Here is a 14184-nt window from a genome sequence, read left to right as displayed (position 1 = left end):
GGTTGCCAGAATCCTGTCAACAGGGCAAGAGTTTTCAGAAAAGAGAAAGCTTGCACAGAGAGATGCACTCAGAGAATAAGCAGTAATAGAAGCTGTGTCAGTGTGGCTCCTTCCTTGCAGGTGCAGCCCTTCCCTTGTTACATTCAGTACCCCTGAGAGTTTTCACAAATGGCCCCTCTTAGTTCACTTTTGATCTGCCGTCTTTACTGATGCTCTTCAGATCTACAACCCCTTGCACACAGTTCAAGCCCTGCACAAATAAAAAAACAAAACAAACAAACAAACAAACCAACCAACCACACAAACAAACAAACAAACAACCCAAAAAAAAAAAAACCACCTGACATTTGTGCTTAGCCTCACCTGGGAATGCTGGTTAGATATGTGACCACATTCAGAAAATCTTCATCAGGTATGTCACTGAATCCTGCAAATTCTGGAAAGGTTATAATGGGTGCCCCATCCTTCCCTCTTCCTCCTGCAAAGAAAGGGTGTAAAGATCAGAGGGTGACTTTATGCCTTTGGACTGATTTGATCAGACTCAAATGGGAAGTACTGGCACATGTCTCAATGGAAAGCACACAGAACCAGTACACAATTGATCAGCTTCCCATTTAACTCACTGTAGTTTCATTACTTCAGTTTACTCCAGCTGGGATTCTAGAGATTGCTTATTCTGTTTGTTTCATGAGCCTTTTGTAGAATTGTGATTATGCACTTTCTTAGGTTATTTCCCATTTCCAACTAATTTCTTGCCAGTCCTGATTCTGCCTCTGCCCAACACTCCCAGACTTGGATTATTTCAAGTCCCTTCTGTGCTGCACAGCCATGGAAAGGTGGGATGCTGAGGAACACGGTGTTTGCATAAAGTCAGAGCTCTAGAAAACAGACATTTTGAACAAGGAAACCCTTTTCCTTCTTCACATCTGGTGATGTGGTGGCTTTGTCAAGGACACTACCTTTAGTCCCCAAGTTCTTTTCTGAAAGTTGATTATTGCTTTAAATTACACCTGAAAATGAGTCTGTTGTGTTAGATCACCCACTGAACTTACCCTGCTAGGGAGAAAACAGGTTTACAGAGATTCAAAAGGCTTTCATCTGAGATACAAAGAAGAAACACGAGCATTCCCACTGTGCAGAACTGGATTTCAAATGCTGAGCAAAGCTGCTGCCTCCAGATTGACCTCCACACTGCCCTTGGGACAAGGCCAAATGCTGATGCATGGCAGCTTGATCTCAGGACGCTCCAGCTGCACTATCTGCCGTCAGCAGTGACAAAGAATATGCTGTCATGCAAAGTCGGTCAGGCTTTCCCCAGATTGTTCGCTGCACTCGAGAGACCAGGAGCTCCAACCAGCAGGCACCCAGCTAGGATGGTTTGTTACAGATTCTTAGTGACATCTCCTGGGCACAAGCAGTAACGGCAGGAAAAGGAAACCGCTTGTCTGCTGTCTCCTCTTGCGGAGCTCAATGCATGCCAAGCTATTTAATAAATGCTCTTATACACACTCGCATGGCTCCTGGGCACCACGCTTTCCCACTTACGTATTTCAGATATGTAAGGACACTCTGCATGGGGGAGATGGTGGTTACCTGGAACACTTTGGTTTAAAGCACCAATATTTGCCACTGGTGCATAAGATAATGATACCCCTGGCTCTCCACCTCCAACATCTTTTTTTGTTTAAACTGCAAGTTTCCCGTGGCACTTCCAATGCTCCTGCTGACCAGGTCTTGCCTTTATCTTCTCTTGCATCCACATTCGTGCTCTTCTTCTCTGGTCTCTTTGCAACCAGCTAGATGAGGCAGGCTGATGACACACTGTATGAGAATGTGTATTTTTGTCACAGGATGTTCTCCTATGAAAAGCTATCCAAGGAATGAATGTAAGCAAGCTGAACACTGACTTCTTCCCTTCACCACCGGCAACAAAACTAGAAGAGCACTTAGGAGCAGCCTCACCAACCAAGATGCAAGAGCTCCTTGCCTCTGACTAGGGCGTGCACCCTAACAGCTCCTGGGCTTCATCTCATTCTCCAAGGTGAAGGTAGCACTTCCTGCTACAACCAAAACAGAAGAACACTCAAAAGTTTCTTCAATACAGCTACGTTTCAGACAAGAGATGTATTTACATTTTACCACTTTCTGTTCAAGATCTGTGAAAAGTTTTTAAAGTTATAGCCTAAAACTACCACAGAGATGAAAGAGGAACCTCTCACTTTCCTACCATACCATGACTCAAGGATGAAGTTTGAGGAAGTTTTGTGATCAGAAATTGGTAAGTATTATGACAAGAGATGTCTGAAGTACTGGGTGACATGTAATAATACAAATACGTTATGAATGGGTTGTCCACATCTGAACTTTGAATGGTAGTTGTGTGTCCTGACATCAGCTGGGATAGACTTCATTTTTCTCCCTAGCAGCTGACACAGTGCTGTGTTTTGAATTTAGTGTGAGATGACCGACAACAACACTGATGTTTTAGTTGTGCAAGCAGGTGCACAAGAAGCTGGGAGGGAGCATGGCCAGAACAGCTGACCTGGACTAGCTGTACCATAGAACAACGCCCCAGTACATTAACTGAGGTGAGCTGGCTAGGAAGGGCAGACCACTGCTCAGGTCTGATGAGTCAGTGGGTGGAGAGCAGTTGTATTGTGCCTCATTTGTCTGCCTTGGGGTTTAATTCTCTCTCTTATTGTTATCTCCCTTTTCTTCTTCATCATCATCATTATTAATATTACGATTATCATCATCATCTTTTATTACAATTATTAAACTGTTCTTATCTCAACCCACCAGTTTTACATTATTTCTCCTGATCCAATGGGGGGTGGCAGAGGGGAAGGGATCAGTGAGGAGCTGCTTGGTGCTTAGGTGCTGGCTGGACTTAACCCATGACAGAGTTACAAAGGAAAACAATCCCTATCCATTTATCCACATATCTAGCAAGGTAGTAAGAGTGGATGTTAAGCAATATAAAGGTGTCTGGGAAACTGCTCTGGATGAGAAAGAAGTTCCATACATCTAAACATTAATGTCATTTTTTCCCAACACTAAACCAAGATTTGCTGCAGTATGCAAATTTCTGCAGAATGTGGATTGACAAGCTGTAGCTCTTTTTTTCTCTGCCATCAGCCTTGTTCCCTAGACAGTTGCCAGCAGGGACAGTCTTTGGTCAGTTCCACAGCCACAAGGACTAAGTGTGTGGAATTTGGCCTCAAGCACTCTCCATGACCTTGGCATTTGCTGGGACTGTGCATAATCCCCACGGCTCCTGGGCATCACTTATGGAAAGAGTTTAATTGCTGAATAGAAAACTTTACAATTCACCATAAGTAAGGCAGACAGGGTCAGAAAAACTTCCAGCAGCTCCAAAAGAAAAGTCCTCAGGAAATAACAACAATAATAAGTTGTTTTTTTTTTAAAAAAAGACATTTTAAGTAGAAAGTGAGGGCAGGAAGAGGGATACAGAAAAAAAAATGCTGAACAGAGCAAGCCACATGAACACAGCACATACCTGTTACATAATGGTTACATTAGTGGCACCTGAGGCATGTGGGCTCTATTCAGCAATGTCTGTGCAGCAAGATAAAGGGTCCAAGGAGTACCAGGAGCAAAGGAGGTTGATGAAAAGCCAGAGCAATGTGAGGCACAAGCTGAGCTAAAGATCCCCATGAGAGCAATAACTTTAGTTTAGTGCAGTCAGAAAGAGCAACAAAGATGCATGGAAAAGGAGGGATCAGGAGCATGGTCGTGCCTGGCAGCTGTCTTCATGCAATGCACAGGCCTTGCAGGTCCTCCAGGCACCATTAGATGCCACTCTGCAGTACTCCTGAAGCAACTCAGCTATCTCCAGTACCTCCTGGCAGCTCCAAACACTGGTACCATGCCAGGGAACAAGTACCTGGTGGCAGTGCATGTTGCAAACAGCAGTCAATAGTTGGAGGTTCAGTGGGCAGGAAGAGGTTCAGGGCTATCCCCTGGTTAAGCTAACATGAGGCTCACTCCTGACCCTGCCTGAGAGGAAAGACACCATCCACTGGCAGTCTGCTGTGGGTCACTGCTCTTCAGTTAGACCCTAGGCTGCTCTGTCAGAGCTAGCCCCAGTTCTACCTGCAGAGGAAACTTAACCAGATTTTTATCTGCCATCTCTGATGAAGATCTGAGCTCCTCTCCCAGATGGTACCCACAAACCCAACACATGCTGCCACCCTGATGCAGTTCCATCAATTTCATTTAAGAAGTCCATCTGCTTTCTGCTCTCTTCCTCTGCAGACAGCAACTTGCCTTGCATCTAAACCAAATTCATTGTGTCAATGATACAGACCCACTACTGCTCAGGGAAGGGCATTCTGATCAAAGATCTTGATGTATGACCAGAGGAAAATTATCAGCAAGAGGTTAAACCATTTACATTCAGGGTCACACACAGAGCTGTGTCAAACTCAACAACTTCAAACACAAATGAGGCAGACATCAGGAGGAGCAAAAGGCTTGACTGCCTGGAAAAAGGCAGGACTTTAGAGGAAAAGATTACAGTCAGCTTGAGCTGCTGCCTGGTTTGCTGCTCAGAATGACAGAATCCCTTTCCTACTTTTCCTGGGCACTTTATTTTCTACCCCAGCTTCTTACTCAACTTTCCTTTTCTCTTGTGGCCCAAGGGTAAAAAGACAGGAAGATAGACTGAATGTGGAAGGGAAAGAAAAGCAGAAAAGGTGGGACACAAACTGCACGAGGGTAGTACAAAGCATGGTAATGGGACCATCACTCATATGTGCCAATTCCCCCAGGCCCAGGACAAAAAAGTGGCATTCATAGTTGCTCCTATTAGATTTTCCAGCTGCCAACGAAGCCTGGCTAGCTGTTGTGGTGAAGATAGAGCCAGAATTCAGCTGTGGAAAAAAAATAACTGAAGTATTTTGGGAGAGGAATATGCATGGGGGAGAATGGGATATGGGAGCAAAGAAAATTTAATTTTGCTTTGCAGTGTAAAGGGTGTGATTGACAAATGAGGTGTGAGTCTGAATTCTGAGAGCATGTTGATATGACTAATGTGAAAGCAGTAAGCAACCACAACTGCAAGCCAAGCTCCTGGACACAATGGGGATCCTAGGAAACCTCCCACTCCACAGTTCTGCCCCACCTATGCCTCTTATCCAGTGAATAGAAACATCCATGGGGGGACAATCAGGGGCTACACTGAAGTCTTATTCCACTGGCAGCTGCTCTTATAACACCAGCAAGACTTTACAAATTCTGTTAACTAGAGCTTACCAAGGACAATGACTTCAAGAATGAGCAAAACAAGAGAAAAAAAACCCTCTCCTCATTCCCTCCAAACCTCTCCCAAACCACCAAAACCAACCAAACAACTCAAAACCCACCACCAAAATCCCCCAACCCAATAAACAGGCTATGGACAGGAGAAGTTCCAAAATCTTGTCTGCACATTCACAGTGCACACCTCCCCAGCCTGCTGCAGACACCAACTCATCAGTTAGTACCAGAAAATTTTCTTTCAGGTTTTGCTGACATTTGCAGGCTAACTGCTTGAGGCTGCCTACATGCAGAGAGTTCCCTGAGTACAATTTGTCTCTAGGGTCAGATTGCTGAAGAGTTGCTGATAATGCCAATGAAGTTTCACTGCCTTGGTCAGGTTTTGCCTCAGTCAGGCTTTGCCTCTTCCATGCCCTGCTGTTTTGGTTTTCCATATTGATTAAGGGTTGTAAATGCTGAATTTCCCATGGAAGTTTAAACATGCTTCCTGGGTCTGGATTTTTACACAAGCTCCAAACTCTCCTTTTGGCAAGGTCAGGCCAGGTTTTCCAAAAGGCTCAGTTTAAACAGGAAGCAGATGGTCAAACACCCTCCAGGCCCTGGAAATTAAATAAACTGGCTTTGGAGTCAGTTATCATTTTCAGAACAGTCTCCCATTCACTGAAGTCCATTGACTTAACAAGAGCAGAACACAAAGAAAATGAATCTCTGCTAATACACTTGGTGACAGTTTGTCCAATAAATTCATGATTTAGTAACAGGATCCATTATTGCTGCAAATGGCAGATTGGGTTCTGGCAGAGTAATTACAGATAAGAACAGGTTGTGAAGCTGCAGATAAAAGGGAGGGGGTAGTACTAGTTCCAAGAGCAGATTGGTACAGAGGGTTATTATTCTGTCAGCAGGACAGGAACAATATTTTCCCAGTGGTACTCCATTCTTCAGTAAAAACTGGTGTGTGTTAGAATAGCCAGGTTTTCAGTACTACCTAACTTTGTGATCTAGTTCCCTAACAGCTACAGGAAACACAAAAACATAGCTGTGCACTCCTATGTTGTCACAGCTGTAATCCCATAATTGGGAGTTCAGTTTTCAGGGAAAGGAAAGAGGCAGTAGTGGTTTCAAACCTAGTATTTAACCACAAGAACCAGCACTCACACCACATCTCATAAGATCAGCACATAGAAAAAGAGATGGCTGAAGTAGAATTACGTGATTTAAAGATATTGTCACTTTATACTGCAGCCTTTTCCATGACCACAGTGGACAAGGGAAGGCTTTGGAGAGTTTCCCTGTTCTCGGAATGGGCATCATGGTCTTGGTTAGTCTGGTAGCTGGAGGACAAGGACAAAAACTGCTGTTACTATCTAATACATTCATTATAACTAGCCACTGACAATCAAACACCAAACTCATTAGGTTTGTTACCTAATTCCTACCATCTGCTGAGCCTGCAGTACAGGCAGATCCTCTTCTAAGAGGCCTGTTCACATCAGTAGTAGAGGAAAGTGTTCCTAATGAGTCAAGTCCAGGGAAAACAAAGAGGCTTTGACTTAAATCACTTTACTTTCTCTTCTGCAAGGGAATATTATGATTTCATTACATCTGCTTCAGCCACGAGCTGTTAATAAAAAGCTGATATTAGCCAAGTATTAATTTATATCAAACTCTGCAACAGTCAACCAGTCACATTCATTATTACTGGACAAATGGATTTGGGATCTAGAGGACTGAACAAGAGAGCTCAATAAAGCTAGAGGCTGTGGAGTAGGACAGACCAGACTCACTGCTAAGATCCTCTGAGCTTTGCATATGCATGCATGGAATAGGTGACTACCTGCCCTCCAGAGACTGCAGCCTACAGAACCAAAGAAATAACCTCAACCAGTACAAATCAGCGTATACCATTTCTATGAAGTTGATCAGAAAAACATATTTATATCTGCAAAATGTTCTACAAGCAAATGGGGAGTGTCTTTTACTGCCCACAGTGATGGACCCTAAGAGCAGATGGATATTTTCAGACAGTGGCTACTGAGCTGGAATGTATCAGCATAAAAAAACCAGGAAATATGCTAAGTATCAGGAAAGTTTCAGTCTCCATGTAGGCAAGCACTGAAGCACCAAAATATTTGTGGTTGCTTCTGCCTAATGAAAAGCAGCATGCTCTAAGGCAAAGCTGCAGAACTGTCTGAGGGAGGGGAAGGCAGGGGGGAAACCAAAACAGTTCAAATCAAATGAGGTCATTCATGTGTGAATTACTTTAACAAGTGAAATGAGACAGAAGAGTGCTCAGATCTGTTTTCATTGGACAAAAAACCCAAGCTTTTGCTAGAGGAAAAAGATAGTTACCCTTATTTAGAAAAAATGCATTTTTGAAAAGTATAGTCATTCCTGACTCATACCTAAACCTCAGCTTGCAGGAGGCAATAAAGCGACAGTAAGGAAGACTTCTGTTATTATATTTTACCTCATACCCACCAGCGGTCAGAACATGATACTGGGCTAAAGGGATCTACAAGTAGGGGATTTCATGTTCATCATCTTTTCACAGGCTGCCGTGGGGATTTCAGAGCGAGACACTCAGTTTTCCAAACTCAGCTGTAAACTTCAGACTGAAATCACCCCAGAAACCATGATATATACTGCCCTGTTTCTTATTAGGATAGGTTCTCAACTGTAACGAGGAGATTTTAGATAAGCCTGAGAATTCTTCAAATTAGATTTGCTATTTGTGTAGATGGGGACACCTTTTCCACTCACCCTTGGTATTTTTCATTAGCACTTGTATGCTGATGAACCATTTACATGCCATTCTTAACAAAGCAGCCTCTAAGCCCTGCCTTCTATAAAGAGTTATTTTGCAAGTCTTTAAGCACCCTAGGTTTAAATAGTCTTATTTTAACATCTTTTTACTGCTTCCAAGAATAAAAGAATTAGATCAAAAGTGAAGAGTTGCATTTGCTAAAATAGCAGATTAGAATATAGGCATTGCTGAAATATTGAGTCCATAAAGAGATATGAAAATACATTTTTTTTGTATTTACCTTCAACTTTTCTGTGCCATGTTTAAAGTTCTATCTGGAACTGGAAATGTTTTTTTTGTTTGTGGGTTTGTTGTTTTGGGTTTTTTTGCCTTCTGCCACTTTCCACAACTGTCAATTCTTTAAGTGAGAATTGTTTTCAAAGTTGACAATAGCCCCCAAATTAATGGATTGAACTTCTACACATCACTCATCTTTTCCTGTTAAACAGCTGTCATGGTAAGGGAAAGCACTGCCCAAGGTTTCCCTGACCACGAATACTTCCAAGACCTTGCTGTGGCATCTGTGTATTGTCAGGCAATCAGATGTGGAGCACTTAAAAAGTTACTCACCATCTTCTCCTGTTTGGCATGGCAGAACTCTAGTAAGCACAGGCTGTGCAGGTGAATGCCTGGAGAGCCAGAGGAGAATACTGCAACATTACCCCACAACATTTGCCTTAGGCTAGGTACTACACTAGCATTTCCTAGTTACCCTGCATTGAGCACAGTGGTGGGCTGGGAACTCTAGTAAGATGTGACACTGAGATGTTTTACTGCAGCCGTTTTCACCTCTGCTGTCAATACTTTCCACTGAATGCAAAACAGTTACTGAGTTTATTAAACTGTCACAGGATGCTACCTGGAAACCTTCAAAATCAAGTTTTAATACTCAGAGCTCCATAAAGGATTCTGAGTAATTTAAGACTGGGATTTAATTTGGCAGCTTGGAGTGTGCTTAAAAATGTGAAAATTCAGCAAAGACTGGGCCTGCAGACTTGATCATTTGCAGAGCCCAGTTTGTGTACCCTCTGCTCCTCTGCACCATGCAGAGAGGGACAGGCTAACCAAACTGGGTACTTTTGTACCCTGTTTTAACAGTCTGTTAGTATTTTGTGCAAATTCACGCTACTGTGAAGGAAAGCAAATTCTTAATTCCCTTATTTTGCAGAACAGGCAGAAACAGAAACAAAAGGAGTTGCCAGAGGCCATACAGTCAACAGCAGAGGTCGTTCCAGGATCCAGATAAGGATTTCTCTTCTACAGTATCTACAGAAACAAGTGCATTAAATAATTTGGCAAATATTTCAATATCAGCTATTTTTTGTGGCAGGAACTGCGTCACTTTGTGTGATTGCAAACTTCAGGCAAACAAAGGAATGTGTAATAATCAAATCTTTAAAAGATTAAAACCTTACACTTCAGAAATGAATCATTTCTGAAACAAAGGCAAACGAGGACGAGGAGGAAGGTCATGAATAGCTCCCTGATAGACCAAAATCTTTTCCCATAAATAAGATGCTGGGACATTGTGCAAAGATCTGTATGCAAAGATTTGTTTAATTTCTTACCTTCTAAAGCTGTTTCCCCCCATTCCACTGTAGAGAGCATGGAAAATTAACTTGTCTTAATTAAAAGAAGCACAGCAAGTTGGGATTTATCAGTTCCATACATTGTGAATGTTTGTTGTACAAGCACTTCTCATCAGCAATATAAAAATACTGTTTTGACTGCTGTACAGAGGGTGACAGACAGCATGGCAGATTCCAATAGTTTCCAAGAGAATCCCAGAGTGTGATTACAGCAATTTCTTACCTGATAAGATAGCAAATTGCCTGTGGAGCTGCTCTATTATATCCACTGCAACCAGCGGTCGTATCTCCTGCTGCATGATTTCATCTGTGCAAGTGAAAATAGAAATCTTCAGTGAGTTAATAAAACATTAATGACATTTTTTCCATCCTTTAAGAACCCAGCAAAACAAAGATGACACTTGAAGGAAAAGAGCCTGGCTTGACTATTGGTTCAGATTTATATGACTATCACAGAGAAGCTTATGATACTTACAGAGTCTCATCCTCAGTCTACTTACTTTATCTATAGCCTGATGATTTCAGAGAGAGCTTTTCACAAACCAGCTCCAGTAGATTTGCCAGGTTTGCTCAAGCTGACAGCTTGCTCCTTACTACTTCATGCTCCGTATTGAGCCACTTCATTTGGCCTCTCACATAAAGCAGCTTTTTGGTTTTTGAAATCACAAATCACAGATCACAGATACTGTGCCATGTTCCACCCTGAACTCCCTGGTTTCTGCTTGAGGACTTTGTGTAACCAACCAATCCACAACAGTTTCCTTTGCTGGTGCTTTTTCCGCTACAAGTGAATACACAGTAAAAGGAGGAAATAAGAGGCTGTGAGGCTTTCTTCTCATGAAAACAAAGCCTGTTCTTTTCAAGTAAACACTGAAAAGGTGAAAAATAACTTGGCAAGCAGCTGGGGAAAAATCACCACAATTTTTCGGTGTGATCTATTCAGTGAGCAGCAACTGCAACCTTGCATTGAGCTAATTTGATCTCTCTGTAACAGGTGCACCCAATTGTTCACTCTTCATTCCAGTCTAGACCAGCAACATCTATAGAGGAATATTTGCCAGCTCACTGGCAGGATGAAGGTTCTGTTACAATAGCATCTACTGTAATTAAGCCTTTAGCCACTGTACAGCTACAGAACAGGCATCAGTCCTGGCTTAGTACAGGTTCCCTCTAACTACCCAGACAGCAGGTGGAAAGAAGGAAGGTGGGTTCAGATAGACCTCACATCTCAGCACAGGCAGGTAGTTGCCCTATTTGAGCATTAAGATCTTCACTGATGTCAACACAATAAAATGCCTTGGTGCACCCAGTTTTAAATAAGCTGTCCAGAAATAGAGAGAGGTCAGAGAGGTTAGAAATTGGCTTCTTTCTCCTGCATCCTAGTGCACTGCCTGAAATACCATCTGTGCCTCGCTTTCAGGTATCAGCTCTGATCCTTTCCAGAACTAGAGATTCTAGGTTTTAAAAGGCACAATGTCAGTTGGAAACTTTTCTATTAATTTTCAAACCCTTCACTAATGACTTCAGAAAAAGTAACCAAAGAGCTGTGTCCTTTCCCTCTCCTAGGCAGATGGTGACACACAATGTGGAAAGGTGTTACACAGAGTTTGGCTGACACACAAAGCAAGGCAATAATTCCAAGCAACTGGGGAAAAAAAAAAAAAATTCAAGGAGGCTGATTCTGCAAATCCTCCCTTTAGAACCAATAAGAGGAAAATACAAACTAGAATGAGTAATATTTTTGACTTGGCAACCTTTGTTTCCACGCTGCATATGCAGCCCATTATCATCTTCTCTGATTCTTGACATTGCAGATGGCTAAGAGCAACATCACAGCTAGAGATCTTGGTTTCAGTGATGGTCACAGTACTTTAAATCTACTGTTTTGGTCATCTATGTACACAGTCCCACATAGTTAGCAGAGCTAAGGCTTAGATTTGGACACAGACTAGTTTATTTTCACTCTGAGCAGAGATACACTGTTCCAAGGAACCAGGCTGGGTGTCTGCAGAACACCTGGCCACACAGTTAGAGAGCACTGCATATCACTGTGTGAACTATGCTCATATCAGCATATATATGTATAAGACCAGTCAGACTCGGGATCTCCTGAACTGGTGGGGGCTGTAGGTAGGGGAGAGAACAATTTGTTTCAAAAGACTTACTGGGACAACTTAGACTTCTGGCTTATTCTCTATATCAAACCCTGAACATTCAGTAGAGATCAGAACACAGAAGGTAGATACAACCTTTGTAGGACGCCCACTTTACCTTCTCCCCACATGCTCCAATATACCAGAATGACAACGATAAAAACTACATCACAGAACAGCTTCACAACAGCATCTTACATTCAGAGTCATGACTTAACATCCAGATATGACCCTGCCAAAACCCAAAAGTCAGTGGAAAAGTTATAGGAAGCTGACAAGCCTCAGGAGCTCAACAACAAATGTCTTGCTTCATTGCACCTGGCTAATATCTGCAGAAGAGACTGGAGAACCCCTGGCCACTTTTTTTGTTTGTTTGTTAAATTGAAGAGGCCATTACACATACCTTCTCAAATTTAAAAAATGAAAAAGCTTAATTGTACAAACAGTATCATGTGAAACAATTCCAATCCCCCACGTAGGTCACCAAAGTTGAATCTTTACACGTAGCATGCAGCTCTTCATTACCTGGGCCAACTGAAATTGCTGGGACTGTTAAAATATAACACAGGATGTGATACTAGTGGGGAAAAAAATTAAATAAGTCTGTTTATCTAGTCTGGGTTCTCTTCTTAAATTGCTGTGAATTGAGTTCCTAGTAGAGACCAGTTACACTGCAAAAGAATTGGGCCTTACAGTTTTGCTTCCCAAGGTTTTCCACCAAGGGGGAGAAAAAAAAGCAATTACTATAGCCATCTGTCTGACACAGCTTCTCCTCCCTCCCAGATCTACCTCGAGGGAGGCTGGCTGCAACTGTGCCATATCTTTAAGGGAAAAGCCATTCAGTCACGCTTCATAATTCCTCTCTCAAACATGAAGCATGCTTGGGTTTCACACACACACACACACGCACACCCCTGCCTATTTTATTTCTCACCACAACTGTATTCCTGCAGCAGGCCTGGAACACAGCTCGCAGACTGCTGCCTTCAGAGCTATGCTAACAGCAGTTGATGAAAAGCTACAACGAATAGGATCTTGTTCCTTCCTCTCTCCTCTGAGCAGGGGAAAAGTAGTTTACATATTAATGACCACTAGTGGTTTTCAATAGTGTGGGAAAGATGACATGCTGGAGAGAAAGATTGGACTGCACTGAGCAGATTGACACAGCAGTGCCTGTTGCTCCATGAAAGACAACCAAAGGCAATCATCCACAAGAGGACACTGGGGTTTCTTTATCTCTCAGTGACTGAATGATACAACTGTCTGGCCGCCAGCTGACTAGAGGAGAGGAGTGTTTCAATCCCCAATCTGAAGTCACTAATGTTGGAATAATGGGTTACAAATTTCCAGAACAAAGTTTATCTCTTCTTAATGACAGCCTAATATGTAATTCAAAGGGGAGGAAGAGAACTGGCAGTGAAATAAAAACTTTGGTAGAACTGCAAAATACATCAGCTGCCTTCTACTTTGTGCAAGCTCAGTCAAAAGCGACATTCAAAACAGAATTGTAGGTTTGTGGGAAAACCTGACTGCTGATACAGTGGAAAAGAGATAGGGTTAAGTGTAAGGCCAGGGATTTCATCCCAAGAGCAGGAATGTAATATAATGTTATATGTTCTTACTCTTCTTAAAAAGTATCAAAAGGCAACACACAAGTGCTGAGTCTGAAAGTTGCAAAGTACCTATGGTTCAAAAGTTCTTCCAAGTCCTCTGCTTGCTGTGAGCAACAGCAGTTAGCTAGGAGTTTAGAGAGCTAAATTAGATTTCAAGAATTAAACATGTTAAGGAGACAAATTTGCATGTCCTCACTGATAAGGTTTAAGCAGGCTAAAGGATTAGAAAAATATTCTGTCCCACCAGAATTCCCAGTGCAAACCCTTAAGCAAAATATTTCCCTTCCTGAAGGATAAAAAGAACTTCAAAGTTACTACATCAGCAAAAGAATTTCTTGGTTTGAGTTTCTTTTTGTTAATTCTTTGTTTACCTTTCTCACCATTTGTGTCCTTTGTTTACTTTTGAAAAGATTTGTTTACTCTTTCAGCCCAGACAGAGAAATGGCAAGATCAAGATACAAGCTCACTGTACTACAGCTTGTTTGCTTTAAAGAGGAACTAAAACTCCAGCAATAAGCAGAAAGGAAATCCCATCCTTTCTCTTTTTCTTCTGTACATTCCCTTTTTTTTAAACCCATGTTGACTCAACTGAAAGCAAATCCAGGAAAAAAACATTCTAAATAAAGTGGATCGCTTCTCATCTGGGTCAGTTCTCTGCAAAGGAGCTTCAAGTGCTAGTAAAGTGTGGGGTGGGAAATGGCAAGGCCAGGATTAGCTCTTCAAGCAGAGAAACTGTCTTAGAT

General features: G+C 42.2%; 1 protein-coding gene across 1 annotated transcript in view; it reads right to left on the bottom strand.

Annotated features, from left to right (window-relative positions):
• The window catches only part of MCF2L2 (MCF.2 cell line derived transforming sequence-like 2), a 140042-nt gene that overhangs the window by 114729 nt on the left and 11129 nt on the right, over positions 1–14184 (bottom strand). The window contains exons 2-3 of the mRNA XM_054385750.1: positions 9899–9982; positions 364–478 (exon numbers count right to left, since the gene is read on the bottom strand). Of these exons, the coding sequence (XP_054241725.1) occupies positions 364–478; positions 9899–9982 (199 nt within the window). The remainder of the gene's footprint in view (positions 1–363; positions 479–9898; positions 9983–14184) is intronic.

Source organism: Indicator indicator, chromosome 13 (genome assembly GCF_027791375.1).
Source record: "Indicator indicator isolate 239-I01 chromosome 13, UM_Iind_1.1, whole genome shotgun sequence".
Classification (NCBI taxonomy): domain Eukaryota; kingdom Metazoa; phylum Chordata; class Aves; order Piciformes; family Indicatoridae; genus Indicator; species Indicator indicator.
Note: the sequence above shows the minus strand (reverse complement) of the source record. Positions and strands in the feature narration are given on the sequence as shown.